This window comes from Podarcis cretensis (genome assembly GCF_951804945.1).
Source record: "Podarcis cretensis genome assembly, chromosome: 17".
Classification (NCBI taxonomy): Eukaryota; Metazoa; Chordata; class Lepidosauria; order Squamata; family Lacertidae; genus Podarcis; species Podarcis cretensis.
Window position 1 is genome coordinate 1061879 of NC_137187.1, and position 16440 is coordinate 1078318.

At 44.0% G+C, this 16440-nt stretch overlaps 1 protein-coding gene across 3 annotated transcripts in view; it reads right to left on the reverse strand.

Annotated features, from left to right (window-relative positions):
* SIDT1 (SID1 transmembrane family member 1) overlaps nt 1–16440 on the reverse strand; it is a gene marked incomplete at its 5' end in the record, with an annotated part of 44245 nt that overhangs the window by 18040 nt on the left and 9765 nt on the right. For 2 of the 3 annotated variants that reach the window (XM_079960247.1, XM_079960246.1), the window contains 12 exons: nt 1048–1171; nt 1372–1445; nt 2080–2146; nt 2647–2720; nt 4533–4678; nt 5743–5814; nt 7605–7648; nt 8379–8472; nt 9118–9189; nt 10111–10204; nt 10430–10513; nt 11758–11859. In XM_079960247.1, the coding sequence (XP_079816373.1) occupies nt 1048–1171; nt 1372–1445; nt 2080–2146; nt 2647–2720; nt 4533–4678; nt 5743–5814; nt 7605–7648; nt 8379–8472; nt 9118–9189; nt 10111–10204; nt 10430–10513; nt 11758–11859 (1047 nt within the window). Of the gene's footprint in view, nt 1–1047; nt 1172–1371; nt 1446–2079; nt 2147–2646; nt 2721–4532; nt 4679–5742; nt 5815–7604; nt 7649–8378; nt 8473–9117; nt 9190–10110; nt 10211–10429; nt 10514–11757; nt 11860–16440 lie in introns of those variants that run through there. The other variant, XM_079960248.1, reaches the window with a different exon arrangement.

A 16440-nucleotide genomic window follows, 5' to 3' on the forward strand; every position in this document is an offset into this window, starting at 1 on the left:
GACCAAGAACAGTATCTTACATTGGTAGTGTGCATATAAGCTTGGAAAGTGTCTTTCATTCAACACTGCAGACAAAAATCCATCTGTCTAACTAACAGGCACTGCAGTTTTGGCTGGATGTGACAACTGTGGTAGCAACTCTGTTTGAAAAATATATTGCTCTTTTACACCAGACACCTTCACGAGAAGAAATGTAGTCTGCCATATACATCCTTATTTGTGCTGCTGCTTAAAATGTTCAGCCAGATTAATGAATATTTACACACTGCGGGTTGGGACCGATACATTGACAAAGATAAATAATTGCAGTGTACAATTCAGTGGCAGGTTACTGTCTAATTAAGGCCATATGGTGGATGCAGATTGCCACTAAACACATAATATCTGCTTGAAAACTTATTGTATGACATGTAGCAGCCTCCGTAGGGTAGTAGCTATATGGTAATCCCAACATTGCTATACTCTCACACCTAGTTGGAAAACCAAGGAAGTCCTGGAATGTCAATGTTAGGCTTACTGTGTGGCTGAAAACGTCAGATAATCACCCCTCCATGTGATTAGAGTCACCACTAGGTATATCATCCAAAACCATTTTGAAGGCCTTATACTGTATACTGTATTGGTTTCATAATTTTTGACCAGGCAATATATTGCAAATCATGATGTTTGGAGTGTGCTATGCAAAAATCACAATGTGGGAGAAACTGTGAAGACAGCCAGTGCCTCTACATAGTTCCACCCTTATTTCAGACATTGTGGTATATCAGTATACTATGATGTTGAGCTGGTGATATGCTGCAATGTTGAAAACCAGATATTGCCCAGTCCTGGTCACCCCATGGCAACGCCCTCCCACCAGATGTCAAAGAGAACAACAACTACCAGACTTTTAGACAACATCTGAAGGCAGCCCTGTTTAGGGAAGCTTTTAATGTTTGATGCATTACAGTATTTTAATATTTTGTTGGAAGCCACACAGAGTGGCTGGGGAAACCCAGCCAGATGGACGGGGTATAAATAATATATTATTATTATTATTATGTGTACCATTGTGTAGGCGTCTTTGGCTTCCAGGGAGCGTCTGTGGAGGATGTCTCTGCGCAACACAATCAGGAGGAAGAGGAAGCCCAGCAGCAAGTGTCCCACATTGCTGAGGATGTTGTTAAAAGCACTGCAAAGAAGGAAATCTTATTAAAGATTATTTTTGTAAACGTTACCAGCCAAACCAGAAGTTCAAAAATGTAGAAACTTCTCCTGTACAGAATAGTCCATTTACAAACAGGAAGAGATCACTATCTACTTCCTGATTGTAAAGGAAGGAGAGAGAAAACGTAAACCCAAGCAGTGGCCCTGTGAGTCACCCACACCCACCTCAGGACGCCCAGTGGATGAGCGCACAGGAAATTATAATAGCAGATGTCCTGGTTTCCAGTCACATTCACCACCTAGGAAGAGCAGTAGAGAAGGCGTCACTTGCATTCTGAATGCACCATCCCAAAGATGATGAGCAAATGGAAAGGGAGGCAAAACAGCTTAAGAATGAAAAGCAGGACTGAAGACATGGCCTTCAAACCTCCTTCAACCTGGCTACATTTCACTGTGGACACTGTAGCCTTCCTGACCTCAACATCTTAATGGTTTGAGAATGATGGTGCGCCTGTAAGGGGATTGGCTGTGAGGACTAAGGACCAACCTCAGCCGACCTGAGATTTGGAGAAAAGGTGGAGTTGTCTAAACAAGGGTCCCTATACCTTTAAAAAACAAGAGGTAACAGGGGATCTGGAGACCTAATTTAAATGTCATCCTCTCTGTCATTGGTTCTCTGGTATCCTCTCTATCAAAGGGGTAGCCAATTAGCCATGACTTACAGCAGAAATTAAACAATAGTCAAGGAGCACTTCAGAGACTAGGAAATGTATTATCCCATAACCTTTCATGGATTACCAAAAATTATAAGTCTGATGAAGAGGATTATAGCCCCCAAAATCTTTTACCTTAGTAAATTTATCAAGTCATCAAGATGTTAGCACCAAGATGAGTTTTTGGTCCTAAGATGTGGAGTGAAGGCAGAAAACTCACCGTCTGGTATGTGATCACCAGCTGGATCACAGGCAGGGCATAGAAGACTGCTATTGTGATGATGTTCCTTCAGGATCAAGAGACCGTAAGAAGGGAATAAATGGGCATAAGAAGATGCACACACATTTCCACCGAGTTTTAACCAACGGCATGTATTTTATCAGCTAAGAAAGGCAAATGGACTCTACAATTTGCCTGTACTGTAAATCCCATTATTTCCACACCGCCATACCAATCCTCCAATTTCAAGACTTCCTACTTCTTGACTGCTCATTTAAAACTTGAAGCTGGATCTTAGTGTCTTGAAATTTCTCATACAGCAATTTCTGTGTTGAGCAACAGCCAGGTTTTATAGGGTGTAGAACTTTCCCTTCCACTCCTAGATGACCACCATTCCACCTCCCTCTTCAGCTTCTCTACACATGCCCAAAATATCTTCTTGACGGAGGATGTCACTAATGCTGGATTTAGGCAGGCAGCTCTTATTATACCAAGAAAACCTTGGGTCATCTGCATGGCCCTAAAATTAAGATATAGAAGGCTGAGCTTTGGCTATCAGCTACGTACCAGAAATAAATGTTATATTTTTTGCTGACAATTCTCCGATCCTTCCTGGATAAATCTGACAGATATAGCAGTCTCTAAAAAGAGAGAGAGAACAACTTAAAAAATATATATTCTGTGACAGTTTATTTAAAGGCATGCAAGCTAGCAAAAGACCTAGGACAGGACAGCTCCGCCAAGAACTTTTAAGAAGGAACTCAGATAAGAATAGATGAATCACCATAGTGCCACCTTCAGCTGCTTTAGTTTTTGTTTGTTTGCTTCTGCAAAACCGGTTCCAGGTCATGTCTTTGTGTAGGTGGGTTTCTACGGGGAAACACTTTAAAAATTGCCGATTTCTTACAAAAGAAAAAAAATAGTGACATTGTGGGGGCAGCCATCTTTTGTTCTGGAACGGATTCCACAACATGATGTGCAGTCACTTCCTGGGAGCATTTTCCAAAGAGATATTTTACCATGCGGCCATGGAGCTGTTCTGAGCACCTTAAATTGTTAAACATGTTAAAAAGGCAAAAGTACTGCACGGATCTGTGTGTGGTTTGATCAATTGATTTGATGGGTTAATCGGCAGATCAATGTTCTGATCTGTGCATAGGCCAGGGATGCATGTAAACTGCGAGAGTTTGCTCCAAAATGCAGAATGCACTGGAACCCTCCTCATCCCTACTCTCAGGATAATCACATGAAGAAAAACCTCCTCCCTTAAGGACAGCACACACATAATTTACCTGTGCGTGTCCTGCACAAGCTCAGAAAGGCATGTGCATTCATGGATTGAGACCATGAAAAAGAACAGGAACACAGACACACAGGGAGCAAGAAAGAAGAAGAGAAGAGTTTGGATTTGATATCCCGCTTTATCACTACCCGAAGGAGTCTCAAAGCGGCTCACATTCTCCTTTCCCTTCCTCCCCCACAACAAACACTCTGTGAGGTGAGTGGGGCTGAGAGACTTCAGAGAAGTGTGACTGGCCCAAGGTCACCCAGCAGCTGCAGGTGGAGGAGCAGAGACACGAACCCGGTTCCCCAGATTACGAGACTACCGCTCTTAACCACTACACCACACTGGTGTGAAGGCAGAAATGGGGAACCCCTGGCTCTCCAGATGTTGTTGGACTCCCAACGTCCACCCGCATGGCCAATGATAAGGGACAATAGGAGTCCAACAACTGCTGAGAGCAACAAGTCCCTTCATAAATAAGGACCCAGCCATGTGCACATCAGAGTCTTCTGCACTGCTGCTCTCGCTTTGGTTATGGCACCAGCACTCACCAGATCAAGAGTAGCATGAAAGAGAATATTGCACAGCTTCTGACACCAGCTGCCTGCCCTGCACAAAGTGAGTGTGTGCCTGGGGTCTGCTTGCCACTTGCCTCTCACCCCGCAGTCAAAGAGATAAATGGTACCCTCCATCTAGAGCTGTGGCCAGAATTGGCTACCTGTGGTCAAAACCACACAGGGTTCATATCTTTTATTTGCTGGGTTGTTGTTTTTACAACAGCTGGGTTCTTTAAATGCTTTACAGTAAAATGCAGCAACATGGACTGCAAGAGCCCCTGTCATTTGAAGTGTGGCGGGTGGCTATGAGATGGAGGTGAACCTTCTTGACTATGGTATCGGAACCATGGAACTGCCTGTTCCAGATGAGGTCATGTGGCCCCCTGCTTACCAGCGGCAGGTGGAAGCCTTTTCATCTCAAATAACCCTTGATTTTTCGCTAGAGTCCCTGTCTTTCCTTCCTCACCTTCCTCGTTTTTATTTCATGAATGGTAACTTATGGGTTTTTATTGCTTCCCAGATAAATTATAATGCCAGATGGGATGCGTGTGTTTTTGTGTGTGACACCTAGAAGGAGAAGTTCCTTACATAAATGATCCTGCATGAAATACCTTTGTGCGAATGACGTTCTTGTCGCTTTCAATTTCAGGCATGGTGTCAAAGTCGCTTTCCTCTTCCACTGAGCTGTCTGTGTCAGAGCCACGGCGAGGCCTGCGCTCCAGAGACAGCTGCTGGCCCCCACTGGAGCTTGACTCATCTGGGAAGAAAACAGGAATATTTAAAGTATGAGATGGATGCCTCTCTCAGGAGTATCAACCTCTTGGCTTAATGCACTGCCTAATAACAACAACAACAACAACAACAACAACAACAACAACAACAACAATGGCATGTATTATTGGAACAAGACTAAGTGGACGAGCAAGACCTCCTCATGATGAGGAAAAACATCAAGCTACAGAGGAAGTTGTCCAAACTTGTATAACTGATGTTGCTTTTCTTATATTTCACAACATAGATGCACTGTATTGCAAGCATTTAACTCATAATAATAATTTGCAGAATGAGGTGTTCTGCTCTTTCGTTGCTTATCAGTACCAGCTGTTTTCTTGGGTGTCTGCATCTCACCTCACATCCTATTTCAACAAGTAATAATAATCATAATAATAATTATTTGTTATTATTTATACCCCATCCATCTAGCTGGGTTTCCCCAGCCACTCTGGGTGGCTCCCAACAGAATATTAAAACATGATAAAACATCAATCATTAAAAGCTTCGCCTATAGAGGGTTGCCTTCAGATGTCTTCTAAATGTCAGGTAGTTGTTTTTCTCTTTGACACCTGAGGGGAGGGCGTTCCACAGGGTGGGTGCCACTACCTAGAAGGCCCTCTTCCTGGTTCCCTGTAACCTCACTTCTCGCAGTGAGGGAACCACCAGAAGGCCCCCGGAGCTGGACCTCAGTGTCTGGGCTGAACGATGGGGGTGGAGACGCTCCTTCAGGTATACTGGACTGAGGCCGTTTAGGGCTTTAAAGGTCAGCACCAAGACTTTGAATTGTGCTCAGAAATGTACTGGGAGCCAGTGTAGGTCTTTCAAGACCAGTGTTATATGGTCTCGGCAGCCACTCCCAGTCACCAGTCTAGCTGCCGCATTCTGGATTAATTGTAGTTTCTGAGTCACTTTCAAAGGTAGCCCCAAAAGTACTCTCATGGTTCCACATCTTGCCATCACATACTTTAACTAACTGTTCTAATGTAACTTTACTACCAGCTTTATAAGCCACAGAGCTGTGGCTTTGCAATTCCAGAGTTTCTTTACCAATAGCGCCATAGCTGCTTCCCTCCGGAGTGCTGGCAGTGATCGGATGAGAGGAGGCCACTGTCCCAGACCCTGCAATGGGAACAAACATGTGAATAGCCTTCATCAGACTTGTCAAAAGTCCCCACAGACTTGGCAGGGAATCTCCTCCTTGGAATGGAGATCAGGGGCTTCCTATTCTATGGGCCTCTGGCACTGACGGGAAGGAGCTTGAGGAACGGAGGTTGCTCATGGAAGAGGTGAAGAATAGTGCGCTTGTTAGCACATTTGCTTCTGTCTGAAGCCACAGGGAGCCACCACGGGAACCAGAGAATGCTAACACATCCCCCAACTTTCATCCCCAGCCCACACCAGTGCCCAAGACAGGGCTTGCCCAATGCATTTTGGCACCTGAGGCGGTACCCTCCCCCCGCTAGGGAAGAAGGGGGGGGTGAGGGAAGATCAAGAACAAGTAGGGAAGAAATATCAACATTGGGATTTGCTCCCCCTGTGGATTCTCCCACTGCTTGTGATAGCCGCCTCCCCTTGCCTCATGGGTGGGCCGGCACTGCCCCACTCACAGTGCTTTTTCCCCCTAAAAAAATGTTTAGGGGTACTGTCACTTTCCTACTCATGTTGAAATACTGCCCTTCAATGAGGCCAAACTTAGATTCACAAAATGTTTAGGGGTCTGCGTCCCCCCAGGAAAAAGCACTGCCCGCTCGCACCTCAGTGTTGTACATGTGGATATACCTGGTATGTCAATGCATAAATTATCAGTTCTGAGTAAGAATGCTTTACGAGAGCAGTTGAGACATCAAACAGGAGACATTTGCAGGAGGCTCGTTTCAAATAAGTCTCCTCTGGCAAACTGGCAGAATGTACAACCAGTGTTTGCTTAACAAGGTGTGATGAAGCAAAACTGGTTTCTGCAGCCCATCTTCCTCAATGTAAGCGATGGGAGGAACCCAAAGAATGGAACAATCAGAGGGTGAGGTTACAAAAGGAAAAAGGTCAACAAAGCCCAGCTGGATTGCACAGGAAAGGGGAACAGGTGGCCTATAGCGTTTAGTAATGCATGCCATTCGCAAAGTGAGCAGTGAACCATTATAGAAGGAATAGAGGACTTATTGGCCTTCCAGATGCTAATGGACTCCAACTACCATTTACTGCAGCAAGCATGGCCATTGGGCAGGGACGGGGAGAGTTATTTCAAATGCTGAAATGCTATGAATACATTGTTTTGATTTCTGTTGTAGGTCAGTACGTATTGGGATTCCCTTTACTTCCCATCTTCAGTTGAGACTGACAACGCTGAAACTTATGTAGCCAAAAAGGAATGGTGAATACTGGAAAAAGAGGGTGGAGGAATACATACACAGTTCCAAAAATTATAGTGAGAAATACTTCATTGTCTGGACAAGGTAACTTCTTGGTTCACACACACACACAAAAACTATTTTTAAATGTCCCCAGGGACAAATAAATCCATCAAGAAATCCAAGGTTTTAATATGGTAGAGATTAGCAGCACTCCTAAAAACAAGACAAAAAACCAACAGGTAACACTAAAAGGTCCCTGCTCTTTATTAGTTCTTATTTAGGGTAAACCATTTTTACAAAGAACTTTGCTCATGCAAATGCAGTTTAAATTGTATGTTGGAAGGGTGAGCGTGTGATGGGCCTTCAGTTCACAGGTCAGTCTCTGAATGGTTTACAACACCCCTGCAGTGTTGTCCATGGCTATTCTTTTTTATTTCCTCACTATATATGTGTGTGTGTGTGTGTTAGATAGGACTCCTGCAGTGGGCAGGAGGTTGGATCCAGTAACCCATGAAGTGCCTTCCAGGTCTGTGATATAAGAACAGTATACTAGAAGGTTACCATCATCAGGACTGTGTCCGGCAATTGAAGGCTTCCTATGGTTCCTGAAATCAAGCACAAACATAGCTAATTATCCATCAAGCTACGAAGCTATTCCCCTCATCTGTGAGATGTCCAGTGCCATCGTCCACATATGCTTTACAAAGCAGAGAAATTTGATTCTAGATACCATGTGAACCAAAGTCCTGGTGGATTATTTCCTGGTTTTTTAAACATCACATGGGTTAACCAAAAGAAAATGCTCTCATGTAGGAGGCACTGGAGAAGCAGAAGCAGGACGCTGGAATATGTATTTGTAAAGGCCCATCTTCCTTCATGCACAGAATTTTCTTCCTACACCACAAACCAGGGGCAATCATTTCATCTAGAAACCATGGTAAAATGGAAAGGATATGAGCCAAAAGAACACATTTGGGTGCAAAACAAATCCTTTTTCCAGGAAGAGGAATGAAGCATGGGCAAAAGTGTGGAGAGAATTTTTTTTTTGGTGGGGGGTGCTTTCTCTTTTGTGCAGGGAGGAATTATGGGAGAAATCAAGAAGCTCCATAGGTGGAAGGTCACATGCAAAGAAGATGACGTTGCAGTCAAAGAGGAAGTGGCAAAAAGGAAAGAGAGTACAAAGAGTGCCAAGCTAATTTATACCAGTCTTTAAAGGGAGGGCAACTTCTTTGGCCACTCTTCTCCTGACTTCCTGCAGGGTCAGGCATGTCAGTAAATGGAAAATGAGGCAGCTGGCTTGCCCTCCACGCAGCCACCGCTGAATGCTTCACCCACCTGACGTAGTGCACAAATGCAACCACCAGTGCACCCAGATAGAATGAGAAGAAACTCAGAAAGCTGAAAAGGATGGCGTTCACATAAACAGAACCTAGGGGACGGAAAAAGGATCTGCCATCAGCATATGAAGAGGATGAACCCATAAGTCCATCCCTCTGCCGTTAGGCTGCTCTTGCTCCTAAAACGGTAGCACAAATGTTTTCACTCTCTCCAAAGCCTTGTTGCAGCAGACCAGGGGTGCCACGTTCTATTTTTAGGTGAACTGGGAAAATGTTGCCCCTAGCTGTTGCCCTGCCCCCTTGCTGCCTCCCCACCACTCCGACCTGGGCGGTGGCGGCGACTTCTGGTGAGATCTTGCGAGATTTCACTGAAGTCCCCCAAGATTTCATTGAGATCTCCTTGAAAGTGGAACAGTTCTGTGAAAACCAGCCATTTTGTACTAATTTTTAAAAGATCCTATTATTATTATTATTATTATTATTATTATTATTATTTTGAATTTATACACCGCCCTATACCTGCAGGTCTCAGGGTGTTCACAGAACAAAATCAAAATATAAAACCACAAAATATGTAATCGAAATAAAAACACCAACCCAATACCCCCCCAAACCCCACATTTTAAAAAGGCATGGGATGAATTAGCACTTTCTAGACTCCTCCTTTCTACAGGGACATTGTTTACTTCTCTTTCTGAGGCTCATCCTAAGAAGAAGTTAACATTATAGCCAGATACCTTTAATGGAGGGCACAACTGTCACTTCAAGACTCTTCATCCGCTGCAGGTTCCAAGTGTAGTTAGCCTTTCCTAGAGGAAGAAGATTGCAGGGTGGGAATTTCTTGTGGCCTTGGTAATGCAGCAGCAGTTTAGGCTATTCTGGGCAGAACACGTTGGGGTGCTGTATAACCCCTCACTCACTTGGGGACCTCTCCAAGATGCAGCACAGGAATTGTTGTACAGTACTCTGGTATTTTTGAATGAAACTGCTTTCATAATTTTTCAAGAAAAGCAGGAAATGAATGAATGAATGAAATCAACAAATGCTAGATCAATTACAAGAACCCGTGTGATTTCAAAAAACGAATTTATTCAATGTGCACTTAAGACTTTTTGGAAAATTTTAACTAATTCCCCCCCCAATTACTAAAAGTACTCTCAACTTTTTTCATATGCAAAATTCAAGCAACTACTACTGATTGGTGCTATGCTGAATTTTTTTTTTGTTAGATTTGAGTTTTGCTGTGAAATTTGTCATTTTGGGAGGTCTGAAAATGCACATTAAACCCTTGACTTTCCACCCTTTAATTTTTCTGTCTATCGATCTATCTATCTATGCATGCAACTGTGTGCAGCTATTGTTCCCATAATCCACTACGGCTTAGGGAACAAAACTGACAAAACACACTGAAGAGGCAACTGGGCAATATTCCTTTGAACTTTGATACATATCAAAGGCAGGATCACATTGAAAGTTGTGTGGTGCAGATGATATCATCTCTTGATAAGAACTCTTGTCAGATATTATTTATAGGGTTCGTAAGTTGATGCCCAACCTGGGAAGCTCCTTCCTTCTTTTCACAGCTGCTTGCTGGGCTTCTCTAGGATCCAACAACATTTAGACAACTGATGAAATTTCATGCGGACATTGCATTGCAGTCTAAGTGTGTCCAAGATGCTGCCTTATGAATAGGCTGCTTTCCCCAACCATATTGGTTCCAGTCCTCTTACCTCGAATGGAGGAAGGTATCGATCCCCCGCAGGCATAGTCCTCAGGCTTTATGACAAATACAACAAAGAACTGCATGCTTGGGAAGTCCTTTTTCTGCATAAGACAAGAAGCAAAAATCTTTAAGACAGTCTTTCAACAAATGAAGGATCTCTGTAGTTCTGTAGAAACTTGGAGAGGGTCACAGAACCTTTCTCCATCTATTGTACATCCCTGTCTTAAGCTCAACATTTTTTGAACCTAGAGCTGCCTGTGGCTAGAATAATAAAGTGAAAAGGGGAAAACAGGGAAATGGCTTAATGGATAGAATAAGCAACTCACCTGCACGGTGATGGCTGCCTGTTTGGTCATGGATTGGTAAACGCCATTAAATTCCACATTATGGTCCAAATCATAAACTGGACACTGCAACAGAGAGACATTGCTTGTTAAAGAGTTGTCTTAGGTTCTCTCTTAAAGTTATCTTGCACAAATCTTTTCCTGAACTGCAATTTTGCACTGTACAATATACACCATATATTTTTCTCAATATTGAGGGCAGATGCCGTTTAATGTGGCAGCCTCCAGTCTCTGCCAGTGTCTCCTATTACTTTGTGAAAAAGCTCAGTATCCTCTCAAAAACCCACAATGCACATGGGATTGTTTGCCCTTTATTTTCAGTTCCTATTTGTACTGTCTTGACCTGTCCTGAATTGATTACTCCCCTTAAACATGACTGCTTTTCATCGAAAGCCAACTTCTGTATTTTAAAACATTACATGTTAATTCCAGCTGACCAAGAGCAACCGACTTTCACGAGTCTGGAAGAAACTGGGTACAGCTCACAAACAGTGTGGTAGCTTGGGGAGGGGCTACCAGTTCTTTTGTATAATATATATATATATATATATTTGGTTTTACAGATATTAATTTATAACAATCCAAATTACATATCCATATTTAGAGTTTCCTCCAAATCTCTGGACTTCCCACCTTCCCTTCCATGGGTCCTATTGTACACCTTCTTAACTGCGTATTTTTTCACAATCCATATTTTGTATCTTTCCATCTTATCCATAATATTTGTGTTAGTAAGATCCTGCTAGTGTTTTCATCTGTTTACAGTGATGTCCTCGATAAATTATAAATTTTCCCCATTCTTTATTGAAGTTTAGGTCTTCCAGTCAGTTTTGCCATTTCAGCATGGTCCAATAGCTTGATTTGCCATTCCTCTCTGGTAGGGACTTCATCTTCTTTCCATCTCTGGGCAAATAGCATCCCTGCGGCTGTTGCTGCATACATATGTGACAATAGCCAATTCTTTTACCCTGGGTGAAGCCCGGGTGAAGGCTCCCAGCCTGTGTGTGTATGTACGCCAATGTACATGGAGGGGTGCCAAACTGGGTCTTTGACCCGGGTGAAATAAAGCCTAGTTTTGCCCCTGTCACAAACCATTCCCCTGACCAGTGACCACAAACACACCTAAGCATATTCTCACCATTTGGCATGAGACCTCAGTTCAAAACATTTAGATCTTGAAAGCCCACACAAAGCTCCCAGTACCTGAGACATAGTTATTGATGTGCAATGCTAAGCATTGGAAAGCCACACCAAAATGTTCTATCAGGCTATTACAGCCCTTCTGTATGACCCAGCCTCCTGGAGCTTACCACAATATCCTGGATGGAGACAACGGAGCATGGATAGACTGTCTCAGAAGTCACTCTGACTATGACAGAATCCACATCTGGAGGGAACTTGTACAGGAAATACTATGGAAAGAAGGAAAGGATTTTAAGGTTCTTTCTTGCCATGTGCTAAAAACATCCTTATGTCATGAGAAAAGCCATGCCCACTGGAGAGCCCAAATTCACAGGAGAATTAAAGGGAGTATGACCTGTTTGCCCGCATTGGGCGCCAAGTTGAGAGGGCACCTCAGGGGACACGGCAACAATGAGAAGCAACAGAAGGCGAGAGGTGGAGGGGCACCAAATTTGGGCTTTGTACAGGGCACCGCTGAAATTTTAAAGCCCAAAGTCCGCTACGGCCAACTTAAGCAAGTCCCTCGTTGCAGAGCATTGGTCTGAAGGCACATGGCATAGTGTGCTGAAGGTAAGCAAGTCTGAACCTCCTCAGTGCCCAGAAGGAAGACTCCCTGGGCACCCTGCCTTGAGTTCCAACATAGAGGAAAGGTTGAATTTCACAAGAAATAAATACTGAGATCTATCATGGCTTGGAGAAGATAGAAAACAGCCTTGCACCCGATTTTCCCTTTCCCTCCCTCCATCTCATTAGGGCACACCGTTGTTGTCATGACACACAAATTGAACCTCCCCCTTACCAACTGTTGCACAAGGCTCAGTTTAAATGACAGCTGAGTGGCATGGGCATTGCCACTGTGAGCCATGCCCACCAGCCGTTGTCCAATCAGCATCCATCACAGGCAAGGGTCAGACCCATGTGGCTGGAGACTTAAATGTGACTGTAGCAATTCAAGAGTGACCACAGTAGTGGCAACTTTCACACTGCCAAGCTGTGGTTGGGCTCAGCCCCAGTTAAGCAGTATGAAGAGTATGAAAGCTGTTTATTTCCTTGGTTGTTGTTGTTGTTGTTGTTTAGTCGTTTAGTCGTGTCCGACTCTTCGTGACCCCATGGACCAGAGAACGCCAGGCACTCCTGTCCTCCACTGCCCCCCGCAGCTTGGTCAGACTCATGCTGGTAACCTCGAAAACACTGTCCAACCATCTCGTCCTCTGTCGTCCCCTTCTCCTTGTGCCCTCCATCTTTCCCAGCATCAGGGTCTTCTCCAGGGAGTCTTCTCTTCTCATGAGGTGGCCAAAGTACTGGAGCCTCAGCTTCACAATCTGTCCTTCCAGGGAGCACTCAGGGCTGATTTCCTTCAGAATGGAGAGGTTTGATCTTCTTGCAGTCCATGGGACTCTCAAGAGTCTCCTCCAGCACCATAATTCAAAAGCATCAATTCTTCGGCGATCAGCCTTCTTTATGGTCCAGCTCTCACTTCCATACATCACTACTGGGAAAACCATAGCTTTAACTATACGGACCTTTATTTCCTTGGTATTGACTGTAAAACCTCAGAGCGGTTACATGGTGGCAAACATAGATTAAACTGCATGCACATGTGGCAAGGAGTTGCAGCCGCTCCCAGGCTCCGTCAAGTGCTCCTCTTCGGTTTACACAGTTAAAAAACATTCACCATTCACTCACACAATGGCAACTGCACAATAACATAAACTATGCATTGTGTTGGCTGCCGCTCTGGGCTCCTTTGAGAAGAAGGGCAGGATAGGAATTTAAAATAAAATAATAGTAATAATAATGGCCATTAATCTCCTTGTTTGTAGGGCATCTGTCCTTTGTACCCCTCTTCACAGGGTCAAAAAGCTTACTGTTACAGTCATCTCTTGTTGAATGAGCTCAGCCTGTGTTTTGGCAAAAAAAATCCTAGCAGACACCATTCTGAAAACCAGAAAAACCAGTTCCTCAAAGATTCTCATTATTGCGGCCTACGAGAACTGCAGTGTAGTCATTTCACAAATGCTTCCCACTAGCCAGTGGGGGAAATAATAGGAACCTTTCTATTTATTTATCGTTGGCATTAATGAGCTGCTTCTCTGCTAAAAGTACCCCTAACACTGTTGCATTAAAGTAAAAAGAGGAGAAAAGGGAAGGGTGGGAACTGGGTTGAGGCTGAAGGTTAATTGAGGAAAGGGATGGAGGAAAGTCCATCAACATATTTGCATCCAGAGATGATACATCTTTGAAAAGATAACTCACAAGGTGCTTGCCCTCGCACTCAGGTAACCAAGCTCATATACAAATCTTTAAAAGCAGAGCAAACCAAAACAGGATGTTACGTATGTAGGAATTCCTTATGCAAGATTTGGTAAACAGAGTTAAGACTGTTACGCCTAAAGATGGCGGAAGCTTGAAAAAGGTGCTTGAATTCCACTACGGTCCAAGAGTCATTGCTTTTTGTGTGCTCCCTATTACTGAAGGAGCTGCTTCTTAATACATTTGCCCTTGTCCGCTATCAGTCCCATAACCTGGTGCCTTTCAACTAAGCAAATAGCTTTTCTCCCTTAGCAAATCAAACAAGAAGTGGACTTTGCAGCCATGGGTAAAAATGAACAACAATGTTCGAAGGGACACTTATATGGGACTAAAATACTTCTGTTCACAATGTACAAAGATTATCCTCTCTACCATCTCTACCACTTTTCATAGCTATGGTGTTTTGATTCAGAACTCCGCAAGTGTGTGAAATGTGGCAGGAAAAGGAAGGGACATAATTCGCCAACAGAAGGGGAGGGATGGGACACTGTGGGCAGAAGCATGACTCACAGAGGCCAGGCTCCAGCATCTTACCTCCTGGGCAACCAAGGCAAGTTGTCTGCTGAAGAAGATGCAGACTGAACTATGCTCCTCAGTGGTGCCACCTTAGGGCATCATTGCAAGCCCCACCAGCTGACTCAGAACCTCGTCAAAAAACCCTGTGTCAATGCAGCCCCATCTACTGCAACAAAACAATGAGCCGCAGGGCCCACTATTCAGTCTGAACATTTCATAGACTCAGAAAATCCTGCTAGGCTGAGCTCCTGCTCACCACCACTCCTCACACAAGCCACCACTTCTTGCAAGGTGATGTTGATGATGGTGATAATTTATTATTTATACCCCACCCATCTGGCTGGGTTTCCCCAGCCACTCTGGGTGGCTTCCAACAAAACACTAAAATACAATAACCTATTAAACATGAAAAGCTTCCCTAAACAGAGCTGCCTTCAGATATCTTCTAAAAGTCTGGTAGTTGTTTTTCTCTTTGACATCTGATAGGAGGGTGTTCCACAGGGCGGGTGCCACTACCAAGAAGGCCCTCTGCCTGGTTCCCTGTAACTTGCCTTCTCGCAGCAAGGGAACCACCAGAAGGCCCTCGGCACTGGACCTCAGTATCCGGACAGAACAATAACAACAACAACAATTTATTATTTATACCTCACCCATCTGGCTGGGTTTCCCCAGCCACTTTGGAGGGCTCACAACAGATTAAAAACAGAATACAACATCAGACATTAAAAACTTTCCTAAACAGGGCTGCCTTTAGATGTCTTCTAAAAGTCAGATACGTAGTTGTTTATTTCCTTGACATCTGATAGGCGCGCATTCTACAGGGCGGGTGCCACCACCAAGAAGGCCCTCTGCCTGGTTCCCTATAACCTCCCATCTCACAGTGAGGGAGCCGCCAAAAGGCCCTCGAGGCTGGACCTCAGAGTCCGGGCAGAATGATGGGGATGGAGACGCTCCTTCAGGTATACTGGGCCAAGGCAGTTTAGGGCTTAGAATGCACTGCTTGCTAATGATTTGTTCCTTGGGACCTGGCCTCCCTATGCACCTGGACAGGCAAAGAGCCTGGTAGAAATATGCAACGCAATATAATTCTTTCCAATGGCCACAAGTAATGCCCTCTGCTGTCCTGGACGGGCGTTATAACAGAGTTCTGTACACAGATGGATTTTGTATTTGTGGGCAACCACAGCTGAAGGACATCCAGCACTATTTATTACATTGCCCACTATATACAGAAGCTAGGGAACACTTTGTAAATGCCTTGTTTGTCCAGAAAAGCTACCTCCCCCACCCACGGAGAGTGTGCTATGGCTGCTCAGTGCTGCTAATGCTCCAGCGACTCAAACTGTGGCCCTGTTTGCACTGGCGGCAAGAAAGATCAGGAAGAAGAACCTGGACAAAACTGAAGTAAACTGTGAGGGAGATTCAGAGGTCTAAATAGGAAAATACTGTATGTTGTGTGGAGTCCCCACTCTGCAAATCATTTAGTAACGCATCTGCATTTTATTATTTTGATGACTCAGGCAGTGGCTTTGTTTTTTATATATAATATAGATATTTCTTTTCCTGGTAGTGTTTGTATGGTTTTGTTATGGCATTTGGCTAGTACAATAAAGCTTATCTACTATATTTTCCCATGTATAAGATGCCCTGATGTATAAGGTGACCCCCTTTTTATAACCCAAAATTTAAAAAAATCATTATTTTAGGGTTGCCATATCTCTAGAAATGAAAACCCGGACAATCACAAGTGGCAGAAAGTTGTTGACCCATACATTTGCTAAAGAATGAACAAATCCCACCAGCAGTCAGCCTGTAATGGTTGGTGGAACTGGTTCCAGCAGCTTCATGGCAGCTGCAGGAAGGTAAGTAGTGGTGTGTGTGTGTGTGTGTGTGTGTGTGTGTGTGTGTGTGTGTGTGTTTTAAACCCCATGCATTCACCACCCATGTATAAGACGACCCCCAATTTTGGACTAATTTTTTTA